The sequence below is a fragment of the Anabrus simplex genome, chromosome 2 (assembly GCF_040414725.1).
Source record: "Anabrus simplex isolate iqAnaSimp1 chromosome 2, ASM4041472v1, whole genome shotgun sequence".
NCBI lineage: Eukaryota > Metazoa > Arthropoda > Insecta > Orthoptera > Tettigoniidae > Anabrus > Anabrus simplex.
The window spans coordinates 412,555,223-412,571,210 of NC_090266.1; the positions used below are offsets into that span (position 1 = coordinate 412,555,223).

Here is a 15,988-nt window from a genome sequence, read left to right on the forward strand (position 1 = left end):
CCTGCCAACTGTAGGGGTGCCAAACTTGGAGAGTTAATGAATCACACACCACAAACTAGAATAGTTGTATGTCGCTTTGTACAGATTCTAGGATACATCAAAACTGGGGAGTCCTTTTTCAAACACCCCGTATATAATTTTTAAGGTTACAATAAATAGTATTGAATAGGTAAAACCTTTAGCTTTTGTTTTACATTATATTGCTCTTCAATATGAAATAATGCGAAATTTTTTACCTATGAGTATTCCAAGACTCACTATGTCGACAGTTCTGAGACGCTTAGGCTGTCCTAAGCATTTTGTGGGCCTGCAAGCACTTCATGATGGTATGACTGGACAGATTCTCTATCATAACAACTTCTCTGAAACATTCCCAATCACACATGGATTGAAGCTGGGTTGCATACTTGTTCCAACTCCATTTGCCTTGTATCTGGCAGCCACGCTTTATGAAACAAAAGATAACCCCAAATTAGAGATTAAATACCACTTTAATGGTGGTCTTTTCAACTTGGCCAGACCTCACTCACGTAGACATACCAGTGCTTCTAGGGTAACTTAATTGCAGTATGCTAATGATACTGCATCACCGGCTCTTACTCGAGGAATTGCAACAGTTTCAAGAATGCATATTATCATTTTGGCCTCACCATCAACGCCAAAAATACTGAGTTTCTTGCTCAGCCTGCACAAGGGACTAACATCCCGGAATTTAACATTACCATCTCAAACACTAAAACAGAACAAGTAGACCACTTCACATACCTTGGGAGTATCTTGTCGAAGAGCTGTAGTTCAGAACAAAATGTGGAAAACAGGCTTTGTGCTGCCCATGTGATCTCTGGCCAATTATCCCACGGAGTATTCAGAAATAAAGACCTTACACTTCGCACAAAACTAATGGTGTAACTGGCTGTAGTCATCTCTACACATCTCTACGGCTGTGAAACATGAACTTTATACTGCCGTGACATTAAAAAGCTGGAATAATTTCACCAGGAAAAACTACGCTCCATCATGAACATCAAGTGCAAATATTTTCTGAACTTATTTATTGTACTCTGTCTATTGTACATTCGATCCTCTCGACCACTGAGCCTTACCTTATGTACAATAGATGAAGTGCAGTAAGATAAGTTCAGAAAACATTTTCGCATCTATTAAGGCATTGAACGAAGAATTTCAACATAAAATGAACATAAAATGATTTTGCACTTGTTCATAATACTCACCCAGTTATAATCAGTAACATTTACATATCGTAGAGAATCATTATGACATTCGGATATACTGTGAATTTATCCATCTCCAGCAGATCACTTGAATGCAACACAAGAAACTACAACACTGTCCATACACATGGCCCTCAATTCACAGAAATCAGGTCAGTGTGCAGTCATTCAGCCGGAGGTGAATGTGACACTTTGTAAAATAATTGTTACGTACACTAGTGAGCAAAAGAATCTGTCCATAAAAATCCATACTGAAACAGCGATTTAGTTCGGTAGTGAAATGTCTCACTGCCCCGTTCTCACCAGTGTCAACCATCTTTCCCCTCTTGCATGCTTGTAGCAATATGACTGATGAGTTACTTGCCTTCCCCCAAAATTGTTTGACTCTTACCTCCCTCCAAAAGGGCGTCTTTAATCATATTACAGAGTCCATCCCCACCTCCCCTTGTTTTTTCCAGTCATAGTAACTTTGTTTAAGGAGGGCTATTTCTCATCTACTCTTCATTTCGTACTGAATATGAATGTAACATCGTTTACTGGTTCATATTTATTTCTCTGGATTTACATCAAGCCATCCAGCAGTAAGGGGTAGGTGGAGCTAGGTACTAATTAGGTAAATGTGGAAATGTGGAAAAATACAATTGCGATCTACATGTATGGGCCAGATTTTCTGCAGGCAAGGTCAGCAGTCTGATGGTTGAATGCAATCTGAAAGTCACAACACCGATTTCACACCGGCACTTACAGAACACTTGGGTTATCAATTTGCAATGAAGTCTTCATGGACAGAAACTTAAGTGAGGTGGTAAGTTATTGCTATCAGAACAGTGCCTTGCTTGACGATCAGGATTCATATGCACACATTATTAGATACAAGAAGGGGAAATCTTCTGTCATGTTGTTCCTATAGCTGGTCTTTCAAATATATTTGTAAACAAGTAAACAGAAAGTGAAAAGTATTTTACAAAAATTCAAATGTTAGCAGGAGGTTCTTTGAAGAGCACTTTGACACAGCCCCATCTGCATAGGAATGAATAATGGAAGATCCCTGCTTTTCTTCTCGGCCAAGATCACACGGCTGTTTTAATACCCTTCCATGATGTAGGCAGTGAAGATTGGTTTTAAAATTTTAAATCAAGTATTTGTTGGTTCTGTTTACAGGTACAGTTATGAGTGTGATGAGGATTAAGTACTGTATATACTAGAGGAAAAAAATTTTAATTTATGACAATTGCATTATAGCGAAGTCGATCAAGGTTTGCAGAGGAAGTATTTGCTTTCTATTACTATACCTGTCGGTAAATGCTAGTTGGCACAGTGAATGAAACAAGCTTATCTATCTATATGTATATACAGTATGTATAAAATAAGTTGTCCTGACAGATTCATCATCGCCGAGCCAAAACTACAAAATATAAAAGAACGAAATTTTGGAGATTGATTCATATTACAATGCAGGTGATCACTAAGGGAGGATTTATGGATATTCCATCGCTAACGGGGTGAAAAGTTTTAAAATGAGTTTCTCTATATCTCGTAAACTGAACAGTTTAAAGACATGAAGATTGGTATTTGAAATCTCCTTTAAAAATAAAGAGACAGATATTTTTGTTTTTGAAAAATTCCCTTAAGGGGGTGAAAAAATTAAAAAAGGGGTTGAATACCTTTTGTGACGATACATATATTTCGAAAACTGAAGATGTTACAGACAGGGAAAGTGGTATTAGGAATCTCCTTTAGAAATAAAGAATCGCGTATTTTTTGCTTTCGGAAAAACCTCTCCAGGGGCGATAAAAAGGATTGAAAAAGGGGTTGAATTCTTTTTATGAGGATATTTACATCTCAAAAACAGAAAATGTTGCAGTCGTGAAAATTAGTGTATGAAATCTCCTTTATAAATAAAGAAACACCATTTTCTGTTTTCTGAAAAGCGGGGGAGTGGGGGAAGAAAGAGTTGAATTATTTTTATGAGGATACTCATATCTCAGAAACTGAAGATGTTACAGTCGTGAAAAAGGGAAATAAAGAAACACGTACTTTTTGTTTGCGGAAAATCCACTTAAGGGGGAAGGGTGAAAGAGAGTGGTAAAATTATTTATGAATTATTTTTATGAGGATACTTATATCTCATAAACGGAAGGTTACAGACGTGAAAATCGGTATTTTTAAAAATAAAGAAACACAAATTCGTTTGTTTTCGAAATATCCACTTAAGAAGGTGGGTAGAACGAAGTGAAAAACGAGTTGAATTATTTTTATGGGGATACTTATATCTCAAAAACTGAAGATGTTACAGAGTTGAAAATTGATATTTGGGGTCTCCTTTAAAAATAAAGAAACGTATTCCTTTGTTTTCGGAAAATCCACTTAAGGGGTTGAAATAATTGAAAAATTAATTGAATTCATTGTATACTGTATATCTCAAAAACTAAAGATGTTGCAGTTGTGAAAATTTGTATTTGGAATCTTCTTTACATATAAAGAAACACGCATTTTGGGGAGAGAGTTAACTTGGGGGTTTGAGTGTAAAAAGGAGTTTAATTGTTTTTATGAGGATAGATATATCTGAAAACTGAAGATGATACAGTCACAGTAATTGGTATTTGGAAGCTCCTTTATATATAAAGAAACACGCACTTTTGTAGGGGGAATCAACTTAACGGGGGTGGGGGATCAAAAAGGTGTTGAATTCTTTTGATGAGGATACTTATACCTCAAAATATGAAGATGTTACAGACAAAAGCGTTTGCATTTGGAATCTTCTTTCAAAGTAAAGAAACACGTTTTCTTCTGTTTTTGTAAAACCCACTTAAGGGGATGACTGAATTGAAAAAAATAGTTGAATTCTTTGTACTGTATGAGGATGCATATATAAAAAACCAAGGTTGTTATAGACGTGAAAATTGGTGTTTGTAATCTCCTTTAAAAACAAAGTAACAGATATTTCTTATTTTTGGAAAATCGACTTAGGTGGACGGTGAAAATAAGTAAAGAAAGAGTTGAATTCTGTTTATGAGGATACTTATATCTCAGAAACGGAAGATGTTACGGACGTGAAAGTTGGTATTTTTAATCTCCTTTATTAATAAAGAAACACGTATTTATTTTTTCGGAAAGTCCACTTAAAAGGGGACAGGTGTGTGACGAAGAAGTTGAATTCCTTTTATGAGGATATTTACATCTAAAAAAACTGATTATGTTACAGACGTGAAAACTGGTATTTGGAATCTCCTTTAAAAATAAAGGAAATGTATTGTTTTGATTTCGGAAAATCCACTTAAGAGGATGAAAAGAATTGGAAAAGGACGTGAATTTTTAAATTGAGTACCGGTATATGTACAGTATTCGTTAAAAACTTAACATCTTACAGATGTGAAACTTGGAATTTGGAAAGTCCTTTAAAAATACAGGAACAGGTTTTATTTCTGTTTTCCGAAAAAGCACTTAACGGAAGTGTAACGAAGTGGAAAAAGAATTTAATTGTTTTTGAGGACACTTATATCAGAAAACTGAAGATGTTATATACCTGAAAATCGGTATTTTGAATCTCCTTTTAAAATAAACATGTATATTTTATTTTCGGAAAAATCCATTTAGGTGGGGATGGGGGAATGACTGAAAATTGGGTTGATTTCTTTTAATGGGGATACTTATATCTCGAAAACTGAAGATGTTACAGACGTGGAAATAGGTAGGTATTTGGAATCTCTCTTAAAAATAAAGAAACAGATAATTTATCCACCAAAAGGGAACTGAAAATTTTTAAAATGAGCATATCTACTGTATATTTCGAGATATTAATATGTTACAGACATGAAAACTGTTATTTTCAATCTCTTTTAAAAGTAAGGACACATGTATTTTTTTGTTTTCTGAAAACTCCTTGAGGAGGGGTGTTTAAATATTTGAAATATGTGTGAATTCTTTTTATTAGGAATCTGATATCTCAAAATCTGAAGATGTTACAGACGTGAAAAATTGGTATTTGTAGTCTCCTTTAAAATAAAGATGTTGATATCTCGTCATTTTTAGCTCATAACACCAGTTCAGACAAACAAATTTTACGACAAAAACACCAGCTTCATCACACACATCTTTTATTGCGAACTGTTGCCCACAACTGCAAATCACACACAGCTAGCAGTTCAAAGAATAAAAACTAGGTAGACCAATGGATTCAATTTCAATTGTTTTCACCTGAGTTACGAATACATAAATTTATTGTAGATATCTTACAGCTAACGCAACATATATATGTATCATATCATTTATTTATATGGGAAAATCGCAGCATTCCAACACTCCCCCTTTTCTCAAGAGAAATAAAGGACTACACTTCATTCAGTTATCACTTCACTGCAATCCTAAAAGCCTACAGGAACTCTTAAGCTTGTTGTATGATAAATTATTTGTGAACAAGTCTCCAGCATTTCTCTCTAATGCTGCATATACAAACTCAACGAAACCATTTTTCTGCTAGTTCTCTACACACATGCTACATGTTGTCAATATGTTTTGATCTTTGATGTAAAGGAGAGGGCATATAAGTCTCTGGTAAGACCCAACTAGAGTATGGTTCCAGTGTATGGGACCCTCACCAGGATTACCTGATTCAAGAACTGGAAAAATCCAAAGAAAAGCAGCTCGATTTGTTCCGGGTGATTTCCGACAAAAGAGTAGCGTTACAAAAATGTTGTAAAGTTTGGGTTGGGAAGAATTGGGAGAAAGAAGAAGAGCTGCTCGACTAAGTGGTATGTTCCGAGCTGCCAGCGGAGAGATGGCGTGGAATGACATTAGTAGACGAATAAGTTTGAATGGCGTTTATGAAAGTAGGAAAGATCACGATATGAAGATAAAGTTGGAATTCAAGAGGACAAACTGGGGCAAATATTCATTTATAGGAAGAGGAGTTGGGGATTGGAATAACTTACCAAGGGAGACGTTCAATAAATTTCCAATTTCTTTGAAATAAATTTCCAATTTCTTTGAAATCATTTAGGAAAAGGCTAGGAGAGCAACAGATATGGAATCTGCCACCTGGGCGACTGCCCTAAATGCAGATCAGCAATTCATTCATTCTCATTCTCATTTTTGCGTAATTTAATTACTTCTGCATTGTCAGCAAAAACTTTATAAGGTGTATCCATAAACCTTTCCAGCCCTAGTTCTGATAGCAAATTTTTCATCCAAGTAACTTCTCGAGATATCTCTGCCATTGCCATGTATTTAGAATCCATGGTAGATCTAGCAATACAACTCTGTTTCTCACTATACCAAGACACTGTTCCCCCTGCCACTGTGATTACATACCCACTCATTGATCTTCTTGACTCAGTATCTCCTCCCAAATCCGCATCACAGAATACTTGTACGGACTCTTCGCAATTTAAAAAACTTTAACTTTAAATCTCTAGTACCACATAGATATCTCATAATATGCTTTACCTCCTTCCAATCTCTAATCATAGGTTTTGACAATTTTGGCTAACTTTACTTATCGCAAATGCAATGCCAGCTTTAGTATTAATTGACAAATATAGTAAACTTTCTACTGCACAGCGATAGATGGCACAATCTAATTCCCGCTCATTGTTTTCAGCTGCTGTATACCCGCTTGGTAAAGTAGTCTTACTCGGTTTACAGTCACTCATGGAAAATTCAGCAAGTAATTTGTCTATGTACAGTCTTGGACTCAACATAACTCCTTCTTTTGTCCGTTCTATCTCCATTGACAGTAAGTTTGTCACTTTCCCTAGATCTTTAATCTCTAACTCATCTGCCAATCTCTTTTTTACCATCTTGACAACCTCTTTGTTACCTATTACAATTATATCGTCAACATACAAACAAATGATACAACTCTCCTTTACATACACACATGGACCTTTGACACATCTCTTAAAATCTAGCCTTCTTATTACAGCATCAACACAGGCATTTCAGTCTTTACTCGAATTCGGTAGTCCATAGATACTTTTCTTCAATTTAGATACATAGTTTTGGACATCCTTTTTTACGAACAATTCTGGTTGTTCCATGTATACAGTAAAACTGATTTCACTATTTAAGTAAGCACTAGTTACATCTGGATGTTCTACAGCCCAATCTTTACGTACTGCAATGCCTATCAACAGCCTGTTTTCCTCTTTATAACAGACTAAATAACTAAATAACTATGGTTTATCTGTCTCTTAAAAACTTGGGCAACCAATCTGGCCCTATATTTCTGAATGTTCCTCTCACTGTCATATTTCAATGAAAACAACCACTTAGAACTAATTATCTTGTCTTTTTACAATTTCCTAACGTCCTTCTTTCTCATCCCATCGGATCTTCACTTTCATGGCTTCCATCCAGTCATTAGACTCTTGGCTTGACATAGCCTCCTCAACTGTTCTAGGTTCCACTACACTCCCATGTTAAACTCTCATCACTGCCTTACAATCTGCACAAGTCTTTCCTTTCCTCTGTCTTATTGACCCTCTCAGATAATTCCCTGGCTCTTGTATTGCTATAGACTCAACCTCTAGTTGTTCCTCCCCGGTCGTTGACTCAAGAGACAATGTTACCTCTCCGTCCTCCCCTGTGTCTAATTCTGTCCCTAATTTTAACTCTGGATCTTCAACGCACAGTATGTTTCACTCCCTCTGCCTTTGGTACATTTATCTTTTTTATAATAACGATTCCAGGACCTTTCACCTTAAAGGGAAATATCTGCTCCTAAAACACCACACTTCTCCTCACTATTATTTTTTTCTTTTCAAGACTCCATAATCTATATCCATCTTTAGTACCTGCCTCGTACCCTATCATATCGCGTGACTCTGCTCTGGGATCTAACTTCCTGCTGTCTACTCTCACCGCCCACGCCTGGAATCCAAATACTTTCAATCTACCTATTTCTTCCTCATCCAACTTCCTACTGAACCACACTTCATATTGTATCTGAAAATTTATTGCTGAGGATGGGCGCCTATTTCTTAAATAGACTGCAGTCATTACCGCTTCTCCCCAGAATTCCTTTGACAACCCAGACTGGATCAATATACATCTAACAGTATCAAACATCGCATCGTTCCATTCTGCCTCTCTGCTAATCCATTTTGTTATGGAGTGTACGGTACAGACCTCCTATGAGTAAAACCCCATTTATGCAATTGTGCTTGAAACCCGCTACATGTGTACTCTGTACCATTGTCAGATTGTACTACATTAATTCCTACACCATGTAACTTTTCTGCGTTTGCCTGATACCTATGAAACACCTCCAACACTTCACCCTTATTTTTCACACACACACACACACACACACACACACACACACACAGCCACATTATATCTGGAGTATTCATCAAACATAGTTACAACATATTTAGGTTTCCCAAGTGATGGTGGACTTTTCCAACTACATCAGTGTGCACAACATCAAGTGGTTTTTCTCCCTTACACTCAGAAGTCTTATGTACTCCCTTGTTATTTAGTTTCCCTTAAATACATACAGAACAAGCATTAATATCATTACTTCTTCTCAATTCTAACATAGGCAATTTAAACAAAGCTTCAGAATGTACATATCCATGTCTCTCATGGCACAACCTAACCTGCCCAACACATTTAAATGCTACATTATTATTACATTCTTGATCTATCATTTGGTCACAATCACTCACAGCTACAATACCATTTCTCCCCTCTATCTGTACTACAGTACATATACATCATTCCTCCTGTTTGCAATAAAATATGTTTCATCTCCACTCCTATCTACAACCGCTGCTTCTCTCCTGCAAATCCTACTTCGAAACCTTTGCTGGTTAACTTACCAACGGATATTAAATTCGCACCCTAGTTTGACACATACAACACATCTGTAAATGTAATTGTCCATCCTGGTGACATTTTTACTTACACCTTACCTATACCTCTAATATCCAGCTTACTGTTATCTCCTATTTCTACATTCCCAGTCATATTTGTTGACATGTCTATAAACATCTCCTCTGTTGAACACAAATGATGGGACGGACGCACATGAACCGAACGGCTAATCTCTGATTTTCTCAGTTCCTACAGAAACTTTCATGCTCATTGCTTTATCTACTACATGTATAATCTCCGAGCTTACCACTTTTCAACTCGCATTCACAGATTTATTCTCCTGTGATGATTTGTCACTCTTTATTGTTTGACATACTTTAGAATAATGTCCCAACTTACCGCAAGTGAAGCACTTTTGGGTACTGCGACAATATTTAGATACATGTCCCTGTTAAATACAATTGTAGCAACTATATTGTTTTCCTCGTGCCACGTCTTCTTTCTTTGATATATCGTTTCTGTTGCACAGCCATGGCTTGAGCTTCATCCTCCTCATGTTTTCCAGTGCCATAAGCCTTTCCTCCAGTTTTCTGAAGTTTCTTTCTGCTTTCCTCAGTGAGTAATCTCGCCTTCGCCTTTGAGATTGTCAGTTTTGCCAAATCAGCTTCCAAGGTAGGTATACAACCTGCATATTCCTCCGTAAGTTTTCTGATGATCATTCCTGCAACTTGTTTATCTGTGAAATCGTATCCGGTTTTACTCGTTCTCCGCCACTGTTGATTTATTTTTGCGAGGTATTCTTGTACATTCATGTCCTTGGGCTTAAACTGTTTCAAGGCCGTAAAACCATTCACTAGCCCTCCGTCATTGCACAACTCGTCCAGTTTCTCCCCTGCCCTTTTCGCTGATTCAGTATCTGCAATGTCACTTTCAAAATTTTCCCCCACATATTTGAAAATAACCGCTAACGCGATTACATTGTTTAGCGCTCGTCGTCTCGTTTCTGTCTGAGGCAATTGACAATCTGGCGTATCCTCATACCCTATAACTGATTTTCACAAATCTTTCCACAACAGTTCTTGTTCCACCTTCAATGCCCACGAAAAATAGTTCTCCACCGTAAGCTTAGCCACATTCCTATTCAATGTTTCCTCCCCGGTCCACGAGGTGGACATTTTTTCAAGTTAATAAAGTCACAACTCTCTTCGTTGGTTAATTGTCGTTACTCCATTTCATCTAATATTGTCCGGAATGCACTGCGACACGCTCTGGGCCACTAACCTGTTGATATCTCTTCATTTATAGCTCTTAACACCAGTCCAGACAAACAAATTTTACGGCATAAACACCAGCTTCATCACACACAAATTTTATTGCGAACTGTTGCCCACAACTGCAAATCGCACACAGTTAGCAGTTCAGAGAATAAAAAAGGACACAATTTCTTCAAGGAATAATACACCTGAGTTACCAACACATAACCTTAATGTAGATTTCTTACAACTAACACAAGATATTGTACCAGGAAGGCATAGGCCCTGGCACATCAGGATACAAAACCTTTAATTATGAAAGAACGGCTGAGTTTTGCCATAAGGAACAGCTGTCCGAGGGAATGCTCTCGTCTGTACTGCTCTGTGTAAGTGTGAGGGAGACAGCAAGAGAGGGGAACAAGGTCAAGTAACGTCAGTGCCACATGTATCTCACCTCCCCATGGAAACGTCTAGAAATGATTTTTATAACTCCTAAACGGCTTGGCGGATGAAAACGAGACAAACACCAACATGTAGCCCACATTTCAAATACACCTGAGTTGTTGAAAATGTTGAAAATTTGAAGTCAATTCACCTAGTAGTTTAGAGGATATGACGAGTAGAAGTTTGGAATGCATAACCGCCCCTCTGCCGCCTGACCCAGTGAAGCTCGCCTCCAGCAGAATATAAATATGTCAACGACTCAAGGGTACAGTCAGTTGCAATCTAAAACTCGGTCATGGCTAGAAGTCATACTGCTCCGTCGCGCTTCGCGTGAGATATGTAAGTCATATTCTAAAACTCTGAATTTGTGTGAGATCGTTGTAAGTAAAGTTTCTACCGCGTCGTGAACGTGTGAGATGTTATGAAGTTCTATCAAACCGAGTTTCGTCGTATAAGAGTTACGAAATTTCTTGAACAAGTGATCTTGCTATAGAGACTGTGCAGTTAGGTAGAACTGAGAATACCAGTGTTTGATTTACCGTTCGACAGTATTATAGACTGTGTTAATTCCCATCCATTTGAAATCTTTCATTATCATTCACAGTGACAAGCATACTAGGAAATTGTGCGTGATGAGTTACACTTACATTTAGTGACAATTTCATTAGCTTTAAGACGCATTTCTCACATACAATTACGACTGTGAACTATTTGAAATACTATTTCACTCAAATATTCAGTAATTAATAGGACTGAGTGTGGCTAAATCTCATGTTCTTTCTTGAATATTCGATTAATGCCAGAAGAAAAGAACTGAATATTAAGGACATTTTATGGTGATATTAGGTCATACGAACTCTTATTATGAGAACTCATTCATAAAAACCACTTAAGCATTGAATATTAGGATTCAAGAGACTGTTCTAGAAGTGACCTTAATTGAATTTTTTCGAGTATTTTACGGACTGTGATAGTTAATCTTATACCGAAATACGACGTAAGCCGTAATTATTATGAACTGTGCAAGTGTTTCACTCCATGTTTGATGAACTGTGTGGTGAAAGACTGTGCTTCTGACTGCAGAAACGATATTATTTTATTACTACAGTGGCTAGACTTATAGCTCGAATTGTGACGTAGACTGTGCTATTCCAGGTCACGTATTTAATGCTATAGTACAAGAGTACGAGTACAAACTGTGCCTTAGGACTTATTTCAGTGTGAAATACAGCTCATTAATAATAATTAATAGTCCTGAAACTCGCTGCATAGTGCCAACTGAACTTTCCCGTGTTTCAACATTTATTTTCAAAACACCGGAAATCTTGACAGAGTGTCGTAATATCACGCTACGTAGAACGTCATATCCAGCGTGGGATTATTCGTGGTGTCTTCGAGGGACATTCGTGGTGTCTTCAAGGGACATTCGTGATATCCAGCGAGAGATTAGTCGTTGTATCTACGAGGGATTAAACGTGGTGTCGTCGTGGGATGGAACGTGGTATGCTGCTGGTCCTGAGTTCGAGTTCAGGCTGTCTGCTGCAGAAGTTCCTGTCACCAAGCTGTAGAGCTGTACTTCATCCATTCTTATGAGCAGAACACAGGTGATATAAGAGTATTTCGCCTTTTCTTAAGTGAGTAACTACACTTAGACAATAACTGACCTTTTAATAATGTATTCAGTCACTCAACAGTGCTACGTTAATGAAATGAAAAGTACTTCGTAATTTTTAATCGTGTGAATTCTGCTTTGTAGAAATTGTAGGAGAATTCAAGTCATATTTCAATGAACGTTACGTTTCTCTTCGAAGTTGTGTAAACTGAAATCATTTCTCAATAACTATATGAACTGTAGGACTTGCCATTTAACAAGTGCATAATTTAATAATCTTGTATAATCGTTTAGATGAACTGTAGGATTTCTTCAGCAAGTGATTGAAAATATTTTGAACTATAGGATTGCTAAAGCAAGTGTCAGTTAATATTACGTTTAATAATTTTAGAAAGACTTTAGGTTTTCACCACAAGTGATGGACTTAACTTGCAATTTTAAAATATTGGTAAATCAACAAGTGGTTGAATGAAGTTCTATGACCAGAGGGTTATTTTGAATTTGAGTTTATATGAGAGATCCTAGATGAACTTTAGGGTGTATTGAGATCTTGGAAAACATTGTTAACATCGAGTGGAGGTAAAGGATTATAACAGCGCATATATTTAATTTACGTAATTGCATTCTGAAAAGATGGAGTGAAAATTTAATTTTGATTAAGGAGAGGCAGGGTGATTTGCTTGAGATTATCAATAAATATTGTCAAAAATTTTAATTAACATCTATTACTCTCCCTGCGAAATCATCCTTCTCTGTACCTGCTCCAAACGAAACCACACACTACCTGATATCCTTCCCATGCTCTGGCCCCATAACTATTTATATGTATGACATTATTTATTTTTATGAGAAAATCACAGCATTCCAATAAAAGAAATACGTATTTTTTGTTTCCGGAACTTTCACTTAAGGGAGAGGGGGTGAAAGAATTGAAAAATTAGTTGAATTCTTTGTATGAGGATACTCAAATCTCAAAAACTAAAAATATTGGAAACGTGAAAATTGGCATTTGGAATACCTTGGAATACCAGACAATAAACTTGGTATTAGGAAGGTCTTTTAAAAATACAAGATCAAGTTCTTTTTATCGGAAAAGGTATTTAACGGGAGTGAAAAGGAGTGAAAATGAGTTGAAATATTTTTATAAGGATACCTATATCCCAAGAACTGAAGATATTACAGACGTGAAGATTGGCATTTGAAATCTCCTTTAAAAATAAAGAAACACTCTTTTGGTTTTCGGAAAATCCACTTAGGTGGGGACGGGTGAAGTATTTATAAAGGGGTTGAATTCTTTTAATTCGTTCTACTTATATCTCCACAACTGAAGATGTTACGAACGTGGAAATATGTATTTGGAATCTCCTTTAAAAATAAAGAAAATATTTTAAATTTATATTTTTTCGACTCACATGTACAGTTCTATGTCGCATGGTCATCTTTTCCCCGAAAGGCAATACCACAAACGTGGTTAACAAATAGTTTCTGGGGAAAATGAAACGCAATTTTTCGGTGAGTTTGTATACTTTATGGAATTTCAGATAATGTGTTTGTACAGTACGGCGGAACGATTACTTTTTATCAAATTATGAAATTCACGCGAGCGAAGCAGCGGGTAACTGTTAGTTCAGGAAAAAAAAAGTACCAAAGACGTGAGCATTAATGGAAGTAGGATTTGACAGCACAGGTTCCTACCTTGACAATTCTCTTCGTTATGCCGTAATTCTAATTTCTAAATTAACCACATGGAAAGCAGCATTCTGTTAGTGACTGTATGGAGTAAGTGGATTCCACAAAATGAAAATACCTGTAGTTGTTTTCCAAAACACGGTGGAATTTTTTAAGTGACCTTTTACCCTGTTCCTTGCCTTTAAGATCAGTAATATTCTTTTGCAGAAGGTTGGACTTCTTTTGTGATAGTGAATAAAGGAAAATATTTAGTGCTTACTGTTGTTGCCTTATAATTGCTTTATAGCATGGCACGTTCAGCTGTCAGACACAATAATCCTCAGAAAACAAAGTGCTCTTCAATGAACTCCCTGCATGTAAAATCAGGATATTCACAGACAGACATCGTACCTGCTAAACCTCCAGCCAGCAATATAGTGCTCACTTCTCTGTGCGGCGTACCGGATTGGACGAAGTGAGTGTATATGAGTGTGTACAGCCCATACGAAAGCACATCTCTGGAAGGAAGTAATTTTAGTAAATGGAAGTGGTAATGAAATGACAATAATGAATGTCACTTTGTCAGCTACAAAAATAACAAGTTTTCTCCCATGATAAAATCAACTTAAAACTTATAAAGAATCTAGAACACACAGAACAGACTCGTACAGCTTCAAGGTGTTTGTTGAAAACCAAGGACTAGTCTACTGAAATGGCGTATGGCTTTTACGTAGTTTCGGGAGTGTCCGAGGACAAGTTCGGCTCGCCAGATTCAGGTCTTTTGATTTGACGCCCGTAGGCGACCTTTGCGTCATGATGAGGATGACATGATTATGAAGACGACACATACACCCAGACCCCGTGCCAGCGAATTTAACCAATTATGGGATCCCTGTGACCAAAGGCCAGCACGCTAACCAATTAGCCATGGAGCCGGACGTATATTGAAAGATAAGGTTACAAATTCTTATTCAGAAAGAAGGTATAGTAGTATAATTTGAGACAACGTGGCTCTTCTTCTTCTGTGTTTAAAGTGCGACAAAAAACATATCACAACCCTGAGAAATGTATACAGTATTATTAAGTTTATATCAGAATGAAGTTATTTCATATATTACCGTAGAAGCTAGAACGTTTCCTGTATTTGTTTATATATATGTATAGAACACTTGGGAATTCTTATCTACCTGTGGATGGTAACAACACCGGGAAATCTGAGAATTTAAAGTGCTGGCGCTCTGACCGCAGCCCTAAATTATGACTTTCCGTGGTTTCCCATTTTCACACCGGGCAAATGCTCGTCTGTACCTTAATTAAGGCCACAGCCGCTTCCTTCCAACTCTTAGCCCTTTCCTATCCCATCTTTGCCATGAGACCTATCTGTGTCTGTGCGACGTAAAGCGAATTGTAAGAAAAGATATGTTAAACATGGGAAGCAGTCCATTGTCTATTGTTATCCTTTTTTTCTTCTTTTCTTCATGGGGACTCTACATATTAGTTCCTAATTAGCGTCGACCTCTAAGATCTTTTGCTACTATGTTTTCCCTTTATTCCCACCTTCACAAAGCTGCAGGTTGTTCTTATTGGGTCTTCTTGGATTTTTTTCTCTCCCTTCACCTGGTAGTCCTAGAGTGGAGAAATCGATTCTACCCAGCGCCTCACATTCGAAAAGTATGTTCAGCTGATTCCTCTGCTTCATTGCATTTCCTACATACGTTGTCTCTTATTATTCCAATTCTATGTAGGTGTTTTCTCAGATGGCAGTGTCCTGTCAACAGCCCTACTGTCCATATTATATTTTCTCCGCTGAGTTTCAACAGTTTTTAGTATCCTTCTTGTTTGGTCCTTTTATCAGTTCCTTTGCAAGGCTGCATCCTGGAGTATTTTCCAGTTTTCCATTTGTTTCTTTTGTACCCATTTTTCTATGTAGTGTCGGGCTTGTTCATAGGAAATCCCGCATA

At 37.1% G+C, this 15,988-nt stretch overlaps 1 protein-coding gene across 2 annotated transcripts in view; it reads right to left on the minus strand.

Annotated features, from left to right (window-relative positions):
* LOC136862869 (solute carrier family 25 member 45) overlaps positions 1 to 15,988 on the minus strand; it is a 196,051-nt gene that overhangs the window by 64,864 nt on the left and 115,199 nt on the right. Inside the window, exon 5 of one of the 2 annotated variants that reach the window (XM_067139135.2) lies at positions 14,439 to 14,545. The exons of the other annotated variant lie outside the window; for it this stretch is intronic. Coding sequence (XP_066995236.2) covers positions 14,439 to 14,545 — 107 coding nt within the window. The remainder of the gene's footprint in view (positions 1 to 14,438; positions 14,546 to 15,988) is intronic. 2 annotated transcript variants of the gene reach the window in all.